This window comes from Nilaparvata lugens, chromosome 3, assembly GCF_014356525.2.
Source record: "Nilaparvata lugens isolate BPH chromosome 3, ASM1435652v1, whole genome shotgun sequence".
NCBI lineage: Eukaryota > Metazoa > Arthropoda > Insecta > Hemiptera > Delphacidae > Nilaparvata > Nilaparvata lugens.
The window spans coordinates 96,802,205-96,820,388 of NC_052506.1; the positions used below are offsets into that span (position 1 = coordinate 96,802,205).

General features: G+C 34.5%; 1 protein-coding gene and 1 long non-coding RNA gene across 2 annotated transcripts; both read left to right on the plus strand.

Moving 5' to 3' along the window:
- The first annotated feature begins 14,398 nt into the window (after positions 1 to 14,398).
- LOC120350666 lies at positions 14,399 to 16,252 on the plus strand. The gene is made up of 2 exons (XM_039425198.1): positions 14,399 to 14,629; positions 15,379 to 16,252. The coding sequence occupies exons 1-2, from the start codon at positions 14,405 to 14,407 to the stop codon at positions 15,970 to 15,972; spliced, it is 819 nt and encodes a 272-aa protein (XP_039281132.1). The 5' UTR covers positions 14,399 to 14,404; the 3' UTR covers positions 15,973 to 16,252.
- A 501-nt stretch (positions 16,253 to 16,753) lies between these two features.
- On the plus strand, positions 16,754 to 17,706 carry LOC120350667. Its single transcript, XR_005570978.1, has 3 exons — positions 16,754 to 16,816; positions 17,071 to 17,183; positions 17,440 to 17,706. It is a non-coding gene; the product is annotated as an uncharacterized LOC120350667 (long non-coding RNA).
- Positions 17,707 to 18,184: the final 478 nt, after the last annotated feature.

The window sequence follows — 18,184 nt, forward strand, 5'->3', positions numbered from 1 at the left end:
GTGTTTGTTGGTGAAGTAGCCGACTGTACTGACCAGACCACGGCCATTTGCATGACAGCTCAGATTATTTCAGCTGCAGTTGTCCCAGTTGATCGGATGGCCAGTGATAGGCCTACAACTGGCCAGCAGCACTGGCCAACAGTGTATCAATAAAAATGAAGCATGCCATGCCATAGCGTTGTGAATAGCAAATGTGTTTTATTACAGAAATGAGTTGCAAACGCCATGTTTTACAGTGCAGAATGAGATTAGGAGGCTAGTGGCGCTTTTCGCGTTATTTTTTGGACTAGAATTGTTGTGAAAGTCATGCATGGGTCGATGTCAAACGAGACTACCAACAGAAGAGGACTCTTCTAAAAGCACAGAAGTGACAGAGGAGGACTCCGACAGTTGAGGACTGCGACCGTCGAGGACTCCGACAGTTGAGGACTGCGACCCTCGAGGACTCTTTAATTTTTGCACAGCCCCGACAGTTGAGGACTGCGACCGTAGAGGATTCATTAATTTTTGCACAGCCACAACAGTTGAGGACTGCGACATTTGCGCTCGGCAACAGTTGAGGACACATCCTACTTTTATACCAGACTGTACAGTTCGGCCGTTCGGTATTTGAACACAGGTTCATCGATGTCAATAACCGAATTAGCAAATATTCAGAATGTCAGACAGCACCAAAAGAATTATCATTTAATTACTATGGATTCACCAGCACTTGAGTAATATCTTATGTCCCATTAATCCTTCCATCTTATGAATAAGTATTGCAACTTTACAACTGTAAATATACCTTAGTTGCTTCTTTATAAAAAATTCAACTCGTAAATACCTTTTCGATACTTGGATGTCAAATTCGCAGTACATTATAGATTACAAATACATGTTTAAGAAATGGAGAAAATTCACATTTCAGTGAGATCTATGGAAGACAACATAATAAGATTAGAAAAAACTCTCCTTGTTCTTCAGTTCTACATGTTGAAATGTAAACATAATTTTTTAAATTATCATTATTATTAATAAAAAATGAAAAGACATATCAAAAAGTGTTTACACTTAAAAATGTGCCTCCCTAAACTGGGGAATTCCCGAGACATGAGCAATAAACGAGATGTTTAGGAGCAGTAAAGATAGACAATAGAAGGGTTTCGGTGACACTTCTTCAGGTAAAAGTAGCAAGTCAGGAACAATGCTATTTCGTACCATCAGTTTACAATGACCCAGAAAAAGAATACAATTTCTTGAAAAATAATATCCTCATTTTCTTTAATTTGTCATGTGGTGGAACTGTAAAATAACTTCCATGAAACCCCACCCACTCCTACCTTTGAACTACCACCTCAGTGTCAGTTGGTGATTAAAGTTGGTGCTCATTCATACAACTATGTTAATCCACCGGGTCTCAGTAGAGTGATTTTTGTTAAGTGGGCATCAGAATACGGGTATGTAATTGAAATTTCCATATCATATGTTACTATAGAACTATAATCTAGATAGAGTACCTCTTCGAAACAGTTGTTAACTGGCAACTAAATTAATAATTTTGTCAGGTTGGCATTAAGTTGAGTTGATTTTGTTAGGTTGGCACCAAGTTGAAGATTTAATTGCATTTATCGCGGAAAAATTGATTGGGCACTGCTACTTCAATCCTGGGAATATTATATTACTAGCCGTCAGGCTCGCTTCGCTCGCCATATCCGTTTAGCCAGACGTTTAGTCTGGACCCCCGACTGGATTGTCCTAATATAATATGATAAAAATGAAAAAATGCAGGCGAGCGAAGCGAGCCTGCTGATCTCATTCTTGGACGATCCAGTCGGGGGTCCAGGGGGCGGAGCCCCCTGGCTAGACGGATATGGCGAGCGAAGCGAGCCTGACGGCTAGTTCATAATAATTTCAAATCGCAGTTCGTGATGGACATCAATAACTTATTATACTCTAATCTACTTGAATGACTATACATTGGCCTATCAAGTTGTTGCCAGGCCACCCCGGAACACTGCATAATAACCGTGGCCCGGGCTTTCAGTACATCTGAATGTCAGATGTTTTTTGGTATAATAGCAAAAATTATCTGAAGATTAATACTTTGAAGATGAAATTTAATACTTAGAGTTGCTATCGACAATGTTTTAAAAAACGTCAACTGTGAGATGTCAATTTCATTCATGCAATACATAAAACGCTGATGGTAGTAACTATTTCTGCGTCTGAGCTACCTGTTGTAGAAATATCAAGAGAGGATTGATATTTTTACAGTCTTGAGTTGATCAGAAAGATGAATACGGTTTTCAAGAGATTATTTTTTATACAAGACTATAAAAATGTGTAAAAGCATTGTTGCAAGTAAAGCAACAGCAATTTCAGCTGCAAGTAATGCTATTTGCCCCAAGGAATCCAAATAATGAATTATTAAACCAAGATGAACTTTGAATTATTAACACTTTGCGATCTGAAATATTTTGTTGAAGATTGTGTTTGTTGGTGAAGTAGCCGACTGTACTGACCAGACCACGGCCATTTGCATGGTAGCTCAGATTATTTCAGCTGCAGTTGTCCCAGTTGGCCAGGACGGCCTATAACCAGGATGGCCAGTGATAGGCCTACTGGCCAGCAGCACTGGCCAACAGTGTATCAATAAAAATGAAGCATGCCATGCCATAGCGTTGTGAATAGCAAATGTGTTTTATTACAGAAATGGGTTGCAAACGCCATGTTTTACAGTGCAGAATGAGATTAGGAGGCTAGTGGCGCTTTTCGCGTTATTTTTTGGACTAGAATTGTTGTGAAAGTCATGCATGGGTCGATGTCAAACGAGACTACCAAAAGAAGAGGACTCTTCTAAAAGCACAGAAGTGACAGAGGAGGACTCCGACAGTTGAGGACTGCGACCGTCGAGGACTCCGACAGTTGAGGACTGCGACCGTAGAGGATTCATTAATTTTTGCACAGCCACAACAGTTGAGGACTGCGACATTTGCGCTCGGCAACAGTTGAGGACACATCTTACTTTTATACCAGACTGTACAGTTCGGCCGTTCGGTATTTGAACACAGGTTCATCGATGTCAATAACCGAATTAGCAAATAGTCAGAATGTCAGACAGCACCAAAAGAATTATCATTTAATTACTATGGATTCACCAGCACTTGAGTAATATCTTATGTCCCATTAATCCTTCCATCTTATGAATAAGTATTGCAACTTTACAACTGTAAATATACCTTAGTTGCTTCTTTATAAAAAATTCAACTCGTAAATACCTTTTCGATACTTGGATGTCAAATTCGCAGTACATTATAGATTACAAATACATGTTTAAGAAATGGAGAAAATTCACATTTCAGTGAGTTCTATGGAAGACAACATAATACGATTAGAAAAAACTCTCCTTGTTCTTCAGTTCTACATGTTGAAATGTAAACATAATTTTTTAAATTATCATTATTATTAATAAAAAATGAAAAGACATATCAAAAAGTGTTTACACTTAAAAATGTGCCTCCCTAAACTGGGGAATTCCCGAGACATGAGCAATAAACGAGATGTTTAGGAGCAGTAAAGATAGACAATAGAAGGGTTTCGGTGACACTTCTTCAGGTAAAAGTAGCAAGTCAGGAACAATGCTATTTCGTACCATCAGTTTACAATGACCCAGAAAAAGAATACAATTTCTTGAAAAATAATATCCTCATTTTCTTTAATTTGTCATGTGGTGGAACTGTAAAATAACTTCCATGAAACCCCACCCACTCCTACCTTTGAACTACCACCTCAGTGTCAGTTGGTGATTAAAGTTGGTGCTCATTCATACAACTATGTTAATCCACCGGGTCTCAGTAGAGTGATTTTTGTTAAGTGGGCATCAGAATACGGGTATGTTTACAGGTTTAAACGAAAGTTAAAAGAGCCACAAAGTGTACGGTATCTAATATGTCACAGTAAGGATTGTAAAGGGTCGAGCCACGGTCTCTTTTCAATAACATACGATGTCAAACCCGAGGTTGGGAAGTTTGAGTTAAAATCCAACCACACTCCTGGTGTGAAGTGTCAGGATATAAACTTTTACCTGTAAGTCTTGCGAGGAATGAAATAATAAAATTCTACATCGAGCTGCACAAGAGAACACACCAAACTCCATCATATTTCAACAAGAAATGGAAAGAAACCTATGTGAACTATTTTTTGTGTTTAGAAAAGCATGGTTCAAATAATCATAATAATTATAATTGAATCAAGTCTTCATGTAATTAATGAATTGAATACTGTTACAGGAATGTCATTTTACTATTTTTAATGTAGTTCAATTATTACCATATCGTGTTCATATTTGAGAGTAATCGAAATTGTAGTGACAGTTTTGGTGGTCAACAAGGTCATGTTTCTTAGGTTTGCATCAAAACTCTCACAAGAAATAACAGCAAATCATCAGTAAAGTAAATTGTTGAAGACTTTCAGCACTCAGATGAAGATTCTACTATCTCAAACATTGTTGATATAACGTTTCTATCTGGACCTGATACTGCAAAGTTAATTGTACCTAAAACCATTGGGAAGCACGTTTGTCAATTTGAAGCTGATTCAGGCAGCCCTTTTACTATCATCGACGAAAAACAAATGCATCAACTTGAATCAGACAAATTAGCTCCCACCGATATCGAATTTCATACATAGACAAAGGAAGTATTTTCTCCACTTGGTGGATTAACCATACCAGTACAATATCAAGGTAGGCAACCTACAGAGACACTCTATGTAGTCAAGACAAACTCTCCTGCAATTTTAGGAAGAGCATGGATACGTCATCTAGAAAATTCTACCAACAAAATGTAACATGTCCCTGATAACGATTTATTCCAGAAACAAGTTCTCCAAACGTTTCCAAGAGTAGAATAGGTACCATTCCAAATTACAAATAATGTTCTCTACTTGTGGAAAATCAAGTCAAACCAGTATTTCTGGAAGCCCGACCAGTTCCATATGCTCTCCTAGACAAAGTTGAATCAGAGTTGAAGCAGGAAGGTGCTCTGACAAAAACATATTATTCAGATTGGGGTTCACCCCTAGTTCCTGACTAAACCTGATATCAATTTGACAATTCAACCAACAACTGATTCTGTCCGTCATCTACCACTAGGAGCCAGGGTACAAACTCACAACTATGCTGCTTCTGGCAGATGGACTATCGTGGAATGCCTTGGAAGACTTGATGATGGCTACACCATTAAGCGTCGCATAGATCAACTTCAACCTTGTGAAGTGCCTATTCCAGAAGACAACAGTAAGGCCTCCATCCATTCATCAAGATTCACTACATTGGAACCTCCTAATTTTGGTCAAAACCATCAACTGTGTGGAAATCACTCTCAATCCCAGTTGCCCATTGTTCTGGAGAAGACAAAGCCAACAACTGTAACAACTAATGAGTCTGCTGCAAATTGGTTGCTACATCGAGCTGCACAAGAGAACACACCAAACTCCATCATATTTCAACAAGAAATGGAAAGAAACCTATGTGAACTATTTTTTGTGTTTAGAAAAGCATGGTTCAAATAATCATAATAATTATAATTGAATCAAGTCTTCATGTAATTAATGAATTGAATACTGTTACAGGAATGTCATTTTACTATTTTTAATGTAGTTCAATTATTACCATATCGTGTTCATATTTGAGAGTAATCGAAATTGTAGTGACAGTTTTGGTGGTCAACAAGGTCATGTTTCTTAGGTTTGCATCAAAACTCTCACAAGAAATAACAGCAAATCATCAGTAAAGCAAATTGTTGAAGACTTTCAGCACTCAGATGAAGATTCTACTATCTCAAACATTGTTGATATAACGTTTCTATCTGGACCTGACACTGCAAAGTTAATTGTACCTATAACCATTGGGAAGCACGTTTGTCAATTTGAAGCTGATTCAGGCAGCCCTTTTACTATCATCGACGAAAAACAAATGCATCAACTTGAATCAGACAAATTAGCTCCCACCGATATCGAATTTCATACATAGACAAAGGAAGTATTTTCTCCACTTGGTGGATTACACTCTATGTAGTCAAGACAAACTCTCCTGCAATTTTAGGAAGAGCATGGATACGTCATCTAGAAAATTCTACCAACAAAATGTAACATGTCCCTGATAACGATTTATTCCAGAAACAAGTTCTCCAAACGTTTCCAAGAGTAGAATAGGTACCATTCCAAATTACAAATAATGTTCTCTACTTGTGGAAAATCAAGTCAAACCAGTATTTCTGGAAGCCCGACCAGTTCCATATGCTCTCCTAGACAAAGTTGAATCAGAGTTGAAGCAGGAAGGTGCTCTGACAAAAACATATTATTCAGATTGGGGTTCACCCCTAGTTCCTGACTAAACCTGATATCAATTTGACAATTCAACCAACAACTGATTCTGTCCGTCATCTACCACTAGGAGCCAGGGTACAAACTCACAACTATGCTGCTTCTGGCAGATGGACTATCGTGGAATGCCTTGGAAGACTTCAATATATTGTGGAACTTGATGATGGCTACACCATTAAGCATCGCATAGATCAACTTCAACCTTGTGAAGTGCCTATTCCAGAAGACAACAGTAAGGCCTCCATCCATTCATCAAGATTCACTACATTGGAACCTCCTAATTTTGGTCAAAACCATCAACTGTGTGGAAATCACTCTCAATCCCAGTTGCCCATTGTTCTGGAGAAGACAAAGCCAACAACTGTAACAACTAATGAGTCTGCTGCAAATTGGTTGCCTTCATCTAGACAATCCACTGAAGAAAGCCAGAATGCTGACACAGAATCCTTCCACCTAGCATCACCAGGAGGTGTTCAACAGGCAAGAATCTGTCACATTATTTTTGTCAATAACGAGTTGCCCTGCTTGGCTGCAGTCGGTAGAGCATGAATAATAAAATATTTAACCCTTATTGTGGTTCTTAGAATATATATAATACCAATTTCTTACTGGCTAGACCAGGAGCTCCCGCAGTTCTCTGCTCTTGCCGGTTACTGACGTCGGCTGCTCCAACAGTTTACAATAATTTCTGTGACTGATTTGTCGAAATCCGCGAGTATAGATGCGAGAATTTGTGCTGCTACAACTTAATGCTATAATTTTGAGATTCTTCTGGTCGTATTTAATGATATTGGATAATTTATATAAATCTCTGGAACGTATTATTTCCAAAGATTTGATTATCAATGCTGTATATCGCTGTCTTAACCAACTTATTCGGTGAAGAATATAGTCAGATGGTAACCTTACTAATATTTCAATACTGGTAACTAAATAGATTTTAATGAGATTGGTCATGCATGGAGATAGGGAAACAAATAAAGGATACACCATAAAAATTTATATAAATATATTATACAAATATCAACGAATAAATAAATATAAATGTTGTAATGTTACACATTTCAAAATAGGCGCTCAAAATAGATTGGTTATGATTCAAAATAGGCGCTCATACCCATTATTGATAATAAATTCTAAATGAATAAATTATAATTAAATAAATCTGTTTCAAATTTAGAAATAATATTCCTATTTGACTAGAAAATTCAAGCATCTTACTAGTAAAAACAATAAATTCAATTGGACTCTTGAAGATGACATAATTTTTCAGGAAATCAAGAATAGATTCATAGAGTGTGTTACCTTGAAACATCCCGATTACACAAAAAATTTTATTCTTGCAACAGACGCCAGTGACATTGGACTAGCTGTTGAACTTTTCCAAGAGGGTGATGACAAAGAACACCACGTAATCGCATATGCTAGCAGAAGTCTTTCAAAATCAGAACTATTGTATACAATTTGTGAAAAGGAATGCCTTGCTGTATTATTTGGCCTTACTAAATTGCACAATTATTTTGGCGATCATAAGATAATAGTCAGGACCGACCACAAAGCGCTCACTTTTCTGAAAAAATGTAAGATAGGACATGGTAGGTTAGGACGCTGGATGTTGGCACTCCAAAACTTCAACATTGAATTGGAGTTCGTGGCAGGTAAAAATAATATTATCCCAGATATTATCTCTCGCACTGATTACGAGGGCAATGTGAAATGTAGGAATTCCAATGAATTCAAGGTTTTGAACATAATAAAAGAGGATAAAAACCTTATTAGCATTGTAAAGAAAATCAAAGAAACTCAACATACTGACATCCGATTAAACAAAATTAAAGAAAAATTAGAAACTGGTGATGTAAATTTACATAAGTTTTATTCAGATAATGATGATTTATTATTTATTAGGAAATCTAAAAGAAATACATTTTGGAAAGTCTGTGTTCTCTCTCACCTTTATGAAGACCTCATCATTGAATTTCATGAACGCTTAGGACATGTAGGCATATCCAAAACTAACAGGGCCATAGAAGAAACATTTTATATCAAGAATAGCTACCGCCTTGTCACCAAAATAATACAATATTGTGAGAAATGTCAATTGGTAAAATCCTCTAATCAAAAGAAAACTCTAGAAATGCACACCATCTTGTCAGATAAGAAAAATCACAAGGTATTTGTCAACGTGTATGGCGAATTTCCAGGAGGTCGCTACCGATGGATGTGCATAATACATGATGGCTTCACCAAGTTCACCAAATTGTATCCATTAGTCAGAGCAAACGCAATTAGTTTAGTTAAGGCAGTGAAACAATATGTTAGAAACTATGGAACATTTGACTCAATAATTAGAGACAATGGTACTTGCTTCCAGAGTAAGACTTGGAAAGACTCTATGGATGAGTTAGGGATCAAGTATCATTACATTTCGATTTACCATCCTCAGTCTAATCTTAGCGAGCGACCTCTCTCAAAGAAGTTAACCGCATATTACATACCTATGTACCAGAAAATCAACATCATTTATGGTACAACTATTTGAACAAGGTGGAATATGTTTTGAACTATAACTTCCATGAGGCCACCAATAATATCCCGATTGAATTAATGTTAAATAATAAGTTGTCTCACATTGTGTTCAAATACATTGAGTACCCTCTTGATAACAGATTTGAATTAGAAGAGGAGAATTTACGGAATAAAAGAATATTTTTTCGTATGAAAAATCTAGGCACAATCCGACGATACAAACATCAGATGAACAATAAGAAACGAGTTGTGTACAAAATAAATGATCTTGTGTTGACAAATAATTATGTATTATCTAGTAAATTTAAAAAGTTTTCGGCCAAGTTGTGCCCAAAATACAAGGGTCCATTTTTGATTTTGAATGACCTAGGTAAGGGATGTTTTCAGTTGAAAGAGTTGTCATCAGGAAAGATTTCAAAAGTAAATCAATTTATGATGAAGCCATTCCGACAAAGGAATAATCGAAACAATTAATTACGGTATAGGTTGTTATCATCTTTCCATTAATGTGTCCTAGATAAGAAAGATAATTCAGCATTGAAGTTTTAGTGCAGCATGAATTTCTACAATATCCACAAGCTTTGTCAACAACATCTGATGAATATTAGAAAAAACAAACAATGTATCTCACTTGACACACAAATTGAATCTCATTGTCTATAATAAAAAATTCATTTTTCGAGATATTTTATTTTTACATGGAAAAACTGTGCAGTTTATTGTAAAAATATGACCATATTGAAAGCTAGAAAAAAGAGTTGCAACCTGACTATGAGAGCCACCAAAAGCGCAAGATAGATTGCTATAACGCTAAGGATCTTGATAAAAAGGGAGCAGCAGAGGACAAGAACTTCATGACTGCATCCTTTGATTTGCAGTCTGTCCTACAAATTCCATCATCAGATGTCAGTCTGATGTATTATAGCAGGAAATTAATTGCTTACAATTTGACAATTTATGAATCAGCAATGCCCAATGATGCGTTCTGCTTTGCATGGACAGAGCTTAATGGTAAACTGGGAAGCTCAGAAATCGGCAGTTGCCTTTATGAATATCTCATGAATCTCCCCCATCACGTGAAAGAGATCTCATTGTTCTCAGACACTTGTGGGGGCCAGAATCGGAACAAACAAGTTGCAGCCCTGATGTTGTATGTTTCTCAAGTGTCTGAGAATTTAAGTGTGATTGAACACAAATTTTTGGAAAGTGGACATAGCTACATGGAGGCAGATTCTATGCACAGCGCAATAGAATCTGCAAAGAAGTATGTCCCTGTCTACACGATGCAAGACTGGCTGAACATTTTCAGATTAGCACGTAGTAGTAGAGTCAGGAATAAGTCAAGGAGGCCATACTCTGTAAAGGAAATGAAATTCAAAAACTTCTATAACTTGAAACAGCTCTCAGACATTTTGTTAAGAAACAGAACAAAAAATGTGAAGGGTGATCAAGTGAACTGGTTGTTAATAAAAAGTATGCGCTTTTCAAAAAACAAACCAGGTATCATTGAATACAAATAAATGAGCACAGCTCAGAATACTCAACAATGAATGTTCTGGGTAAAGGAAGACGCCCATCAATGTTGACAAATCAATTATTGCATCCCTTATACGAAATGCAGTTGCCAATCAGCATCCAGAAAAAGAAGGATTTGCTTAACTTATGTAAAAAAATGGCTATACCAGAGGAATTTCATGCCTGGTATAAGAATTTGCCATCTGCCAAAGGAATTGGTAATATTATTCCAGAACCAAGTGCTGAAGATGTATCTTCGGATGATCAAGACAGCTAGAATTGATGAAGATGTTACCTAGGAAAATACACTAACTCCCTTTTTTCAAGATACATTTATTTCTTTCATTTTTTATTATTTTTCAGTATTTAATGTTAAGTGATAGACTATCATGTTGAAATAAAGAATATTCAATTCTCTGAAGTGTAAAATTATTTCACATAAATTCTCAAAATTGAAATTTTCATTCCAGTTTGAAATAAGAAATTGATTTCCTGAGAAATTTTGTTCTATGGACTTAGTTTATCTTTGTATGCCCACGATATGTAGATAATATTTAAAAAAAAGTTGAAGCTGTATACTGCAGGACAGGTGATTTTATGAGCACACATTTTTTACAACTCACCCCCTCCCCCATCAGCCTACCACCCTGGGACGTGACGACATCGACTTTCATATACATTCTAACAATAATCTAAAGTCAAATTCTCTGCATCTCTCATGTATCCTCAATGTAAGCCAGCGCATGTACTAATGGGATCGTCTCTTACAGAATCATCCGGTGAAGTTGAAGTTGACTTTACCAAAGATCGCATCAAGTATTAAACAATGATAGCAAATGTCGAGGATTCGAATGTACTTCTACCTGGCAACATAAGAGATGATGAAGTGTAGCAATTCATGTCTACCCTGCTCGGATAGTGCAGTGGTCATTAGTGAGTTCAATTATCGTTTTCATTAAAAAAATCAAACACATGTTTACCCAAAACTAACAACATCTTAGATCAATATTCACGATGTGATTATGATTATTAGAGAAATTGCATCTGAGAAATGCATAATCAATGGAAGGTTAGTAGATCAGTTCAAAGACTACATTCAGTTTAATAACTCAATAATAGTTTATGGATCTGATACTTCTCTATTCTCTTATTAGATGATGAATGAAAAAACTAGTTCATTGTGTTTTTTTGTCATAAAGAACTTCAGGATTTTGTAGTAGTTGTGGGAGAAGGACTGAAATCAATAAATGAGGTGAATCTACAACTCTATGACGGGATTAATAATAAGTTGAATGGAAGAAGTAGTATTTCCGTTCATAAGACTTGCAGGCAGAGATATAATCATCCATCAAGGATTCAATAGGTATTGGAAGAAAAATATGTACCTAACTAATCCTTTATTGTGTCCCACATTAAAATGTTTGAACAATGAATTTGATTTTAAAAATGAATGTTTTGTGTGAAAAAGTGGTTACTTTCGATTCTAAAACTCCGCACCATCGTCGAAAATCTGTGCAATTGGTTTCAACATTAGAAATAAGAGATCATTTATTTAACAAAGTGATGAACGATAATGATGATTGGGGTAGGCAAGTTAAAAGTAGACTCATTAATGGGCGCGTTCAATGCCACTGATGGATCGGTGAACAATGAGATCGGTCAGTGAACGTGACGGTGAACGAAGCACTGTTTGGTCCAACTGATCAGGAGAAAAAATTATGTCATATCCGGTTCGTTCACTGATCAGCTCATTGTACTTTCAACTTTTCAGTTTACTTACAACAGACATAGTTGAATACAAGGTGGGTTACAATTATAATGGACTCCATTATAATCTATTTGGGAGCATGATTACTTAAATTCAAGTAAGTAGTACCTATATTGTTTTGTATTGGCTAAATTTTACCGCGCGAGCGAACTCTGAGTCTCAGCTATTTTTGGAGATATCAAATAGATTTTTTTAAATGAAAGAGGCCAACAAATAAGACTGGGAAGCACAAATTTTATAAAAAAATCAAATTTAACATTAAATAACAGTTTGAAAACTCACTTTTTTGGTGAATAAACTTGTTTCACGTAATTATTAATATATTAATAACAGTAATAATATTATTAACTTCATTAACTAATTCCCAAAAGTGAGTATGGATGAAGAAAAGATAAATCTGATCGTTCTCAGTGAGTGGGGAAGGAGAAATGATAGGACATTAACTGAAAAATGTATGGATTGGGGGATATTAAAAAGAGAGATTGAGTGCCCAAATTGTAAAAGCAAATTGAATTTGCGAAAAAACTACCTAAGTTTCATTAGATGATTACAAGTGGGAGTGGGAGTTAAGTTATTTGGTAGTTAAGGGAAAGCAAAAACGGCAACAATGTCAATATTCAATGAGCTAGAGAAAAAATACTTTTTTCAAAAAATCATTTCTTCCATTATGGAAAATTTTAGGATTTGTCTATTTATGGTCGAAGAACATTTTGTCAAAAGTGATTTGTGAGGAGTTATATTTCATGTAAAACGGTTGTGGACTTGAGCTCTTTTTGTAGACATATGACCATTTGATGCTGTACCTGTTAGGAAACAGAAAATTGGTGGACACTTCAGAAATTCAAATTTGTTTTTTAATGTTTTAATTAGTCTCTTATGTTGAAATTTATAGTACAGACACCTATTTTTTCTTCAATTAAAAAAAAAATGAGTCGATATCTTTAAAAATAGTTGAGATACAATTATTTTGTGCCATGATTAGTCACATATACACTATTTTCTATTAACTGACTAAACGTCTGCTATATATTCAAGCAATTTTTAGTTTTAATTTCTATTGTGTAGAGATAGAATGCATGTAAAGTGGAGTAACGGAAAGTTAATATACTTTCGAAATAATAAAGTTTTTAATTAGAATTATTATTTATATAAAATGAATAAAATTCTCCAATTCAATTCGATAATGGTATAAGATGAATTTATTAACTTTTCATTTGTAATAGTTGACCATATTAGTGAGATTGTTTGCAAGACTTGTCTTGTACCGCCAGCTATTGAAAGCAACAAGTCGGTGTACTGTATGTGCTCAATTCATTGGTATAGTTTATATTGATATTGTAAAAATGTCGGCAACAAACATAAAAAGTTTATAGGAATTGAGCAAGCAGGAGGATGGGCTGCTACTTATAAAAAAATGTATCGAATGGGGTTTTTTGGAGGTAAAAAAGTTTATTCTTCTACTATTATATTATTAAAATATATCATTTTTCAATTAATACATAGTCCTCATACTTCCTGTGTATATAGTTTATTGCTAAATTGATTTTTTTATGGTTCAATTTACATACTGTATCTAACTAATGTAGCTAAGTTTGAGTTTTACTTCAATAAGGTGCACAAAAAAAATTGAACAATTTTAAGACACTCCATTGCATTGACACTTTGTTTATTCAATGTTTGCATTATAATTTTATAGCAGTTTGGAAAAACTTTGAACTTTTGTCACAGTTTTTAAGATGGATCAATATAGTGAGACCGGCTGTCTTGTTCACTTGAGTGATGTGAGCAATTAAGTAATTAAAGTTTCTTTTTCAACTTTTTTCAAGCACAAGATCAATTAGAAAATATTCAAGTTTATATTAAGAATATAATAGTTTAAAGATTCTCAAGTTTTTTTAAACAACTGACGATTTGTACATCGATTAATGACGGTATCTAGTGCATTATTGGAGCAAGTCTATTTGAAGTAACATTACTTGTTTTAAGTATTATAATTAAAAGTAACTTATTATATAATCAGATTAATTCATGTTTTTTTGAAAAAATGTGAAACATAGTGCCAAGTACAAAGAAACATATAGTATTTAGTCTATAAAGCTTATTCATTCAAACGAGCACTAAATTTGAATGTTTTGTTTGCATGATTATATAGGAAGAGCTGGGGTGCCCAAATTGTAAAACAAAAATAATTATAAGAAGGGATGTTCAACGAATCGATGGATACAAATGGGTTTGTCGAGGAATGATAAAAATAAATTAAAAAAACCAAGAAAATGTAACTTTTCACAATGCTTGCGGAAAGGAACTTTCTTCGCCAAATCTAACTTACAGTTGTGGCAAATTTTAGGATTTGTTTTACTGTGGACCAGAAATGTACCGAGCAGTGCATTGATGATAGAGGTGGAAATATACAATAATACCGCAGTTGATTGGGGATCTTTCTGCAGAGAGGTGTGTTTTGTATTACATTTATCCTTCTATTTTTTATTTCATGCAATGTAAATTGTAAGTTGAAAAGTATAATTTGTTGCTCCACTTAGCTGAATAAATGTTTGATGTTTTAATGTTTTTACTTGTTTTTAATTGTGGATTTAAGTGAAATTTTCAATATTTTTGGCGATTACAAAAGAAGATTTTTGTTTGGATTTGTATTTTGAAATTAATTGATCTGATACATTCAAAATTGTAGTAGATACATTTTTTTGAACTCAAAATAGTTTGTGAATTAAGTTATCATTTTTACATAACCTCTAGACTATTGCAAATTAAGGTTTAGAACAGTTTTGGGCCAATGCCTGTTGTTTTTACCTGGATTGTATTTTGTATATGGATAAATAAATATAAATAAACGTTTTATCTACTGATGTGTGAAAAAATAAATTAACACCTATGCAGACGATGTTATGACTTCACTCCATACAAACAAACTATTGAGTTGATCATCTACTGTTATTGATAAGGTTTATCATTCAAGGCCCATTAAATGTTTGTCATACTAGCTGAATGTTGAAGATATTGCTTATCTAAAAGATTTTTATTCTTGCGGTCAATATTATAAGCTGTCTCAGTTTGGGCAGTTTCAAACTGTATATTTGGGTCACTTGATCAAAAAGTTGGAGAAAGATAATACTTTGTACATTTAACAATTTTTTTTTCATTTTAGAATGTTCATCTTTTTCACAATAATGTTTGTGTTACAGGTGGCATTCCATGCAATTTCAGAGCAGAAGGAAAAAATTGGAGGTGAAGGCCATGTAGTACAAATTGATGAGTCGAAATTCGGAAAAAGGAAATATAATCGCGGTAAAAGAGTAGAAGGGCAATGGGTCTTCGGGGGAATTGATGTTGGTACTGGCCACTGTTTCATGGAAGCAGTGGAAAACCGATCTTCCCGAACACTTATCCCGATCCTTGAAAAATATGTCCTTCCTGGAACCACTGTGGTTTCAGATTTGTGGAAGGCATGTGACTGTTTGGAGGAGAGAGGGTTTCATCACCATACAGTCAATCACAGCTTGAGCTTCAAAGACCCAGTTACTGGTGCTCATACTAACAATATTGAAGCATCATGGAATGCTGTGAAGACTGCTTTACCGAGATATCATAGAAAAAAGGCATTTTTCCCCGGCTATCTGGCCAAATATCTGTTCCTGAAAAGGTGCAAATCTCAAGGAAAAGACCCTTTCATTGAATTTTTCAAGGCTGCCGGAAGTCTCTACAAGCCTGAAAATACAATAATTATGGAGCAAGATGTAGAAATCGACGAAGAAATCGAAGAAGATGATTTCAATTAAAATATCATTCTGCAAATTCATTTCCCATTTTTCCATTAGTTTCTTTTTTGTTGTTTTTTCAACTGATCATGTTCAAGTTCCTCCCTCATTTCTTCAATTCTTTTAAATTCTCCTCCATCTTGTTCATTACGCACCATTGATCCTGTACCTATCAGTATACCAGTACCAGTATATATATCATCATGAAATTCATCATTTTCAAGTTCAAGGTAATGAAACCTTTCACTTAAATGAATTATTCCTTAAAATTATTTCAAATCTATAATACCGTATATTATTAAAGTGCATATCATTCATAACTGATTATTCTCTATTTCCTGGTTGGATTGTTTCGATTTTTTTAAATATTGGAATTGAGCTGCAGTTTTCCTATACAAATTTTGAAAGCAATCTAAGCAGAGCATAAAAAATAGCCTGATTGAATTTGTTCCATTTACTGGGTAAACAGAGTTTGAGTGATAAATTACTAAATAATTTTCATTACTTATATTACTTTCAATAAAACAGTATACGTATAGGCTAGTTATTGTTTTTCAAAACATACAGCATGTAATATTATTTATGATGAAGATTTTATGGTCACTTTGAAACCTCTTGTGTTATCTTCAACTTTTAAGAAGTATTTGAACTAATATTGTACTTTATATATAATTTTTCCATTCTATCTTTCATTTATTTTAATTGAATTTGATAAAAATTCATATCCATTTTTGTTGCTTTTTCAGATGCCACCTCTTGATTCCCAAAATTTATCATATCATGCATAAATAATTTTGCATAACTATCAAAAATTAATTATTGTATGAACTTGCCTCGGAATCAATTCTTTATGTCATCAATCAAGGTACAGTTTTTATAAAAAATTATTACTGTATTCAAAAATGATTCATTCAGTTCTATCATCAGATTATGACAAATTAAAATATATTGTGGAGGCAATTAATAAGGGAAAATATACTATTAATAATAATTGATAGTATATTTTCCTCTATAAATTAAAAATGTCTTTCAAGAATGGGTGCTGGTAAAACGTGATGATTTAATAATTGAGATTATTGGTTTTTGTAAATGTTCATTAATTTATTCATCCTTTTTCAGATTGACAGGACTGCACATTATGAAGCGTCTGTTCAATTCTCAATTTACACGCCATGATTGATAAATTTCTATAAGCCTGCCTCATAAGAAATCTGCGATCCTTATGTTTCAAGGTAAGATGCTCTATAAATTTCCATAATTTATTAGGTGAATTTCACAATTTATTATGGAAATTCAAGAATAATAATAATCTCATAAAGAATGGCAAGATTTGGCTGCCAGATAACTCATTTCGGAAAATTTATGAACAATTTATAGAAATAAATGTCATTTGTATAACTGGCAACTTTTCACTGACTATATAAGTTTTAATTTTATAGACATACGTTGTTTTGTAATACCTACTATTATTATAAACTATTGTTTCAGGAGAAAGAAGATGATCGTGATGCACCACACAAGGTGGGTACAATGGTGGGAAAGAACCAGAACAATCCGTCATCTGGAAGGCTCATACCATCAAAGAGAAATATTTTTCTTTCTTGGGTGGAGTGTAGGCAGTTTAGTGGGTATGCGCCCAGTTTTGCTTGTTCAACAATGGTAGATATACATTCAGCATCCAATATATCTTCCATTGTTGAACAAGCAAATCAGGGATAGTGAGTCCCACACATGGTGATCCCATCTTTCAGATGAGAGCATTATAGTGCATAACAGAAATTCTTACTGTCAAACAACAACTCTCTAAATTAGAAGAGAATTATAATGAAGTCAGTCTTCAATTGACATCTGATGATATCAGTGATGATGATCATTTTGCAATTGTAAGTAAATTAATTAAATTTACTGCTAATCTTAACAAAAATTTGAAATCCTATGAATCACAACAAGAAAGGTCAACATGTGACCCACCTGTGCTAAATCAAAGTGTCTACAGGCATGGTTTATCTTCGATTCCTGCTCAAGCAGTCAATGATATAGAGCAAGGCTCACCTATCCAGCAATCTGAATCTATTTCCGACCCAGTCCATAACATTGGTAATTTTGCTCATTCTCAACATTATCCACACCCTACACCTTTCTATCAGGGATTTCAGCTACCCCAAGTTCCATTGCCAACATTTTTAGGGTCTTTTAATTCTTGGCTTGAATTTCGTGCTACATTCTCAAACAT

Excerpts from the sequence above, each read along its gene's own strand:
- LOC120350666 (XM_039425198.1), top strand. The coding sequence starts at position 14,405 with ATGGGTTTGTCGAGGAATGATAAAAATAAATTAAAAAAACCAAGAAAA. Across the intron at positions 14,630-15,378 it reads GGGGATCTTTCTGCAGAGAG|GTGGCATTCCATGCAATTTC; the intron begins GTGTGTTTTGTA and ends TTTGTGTTACAG.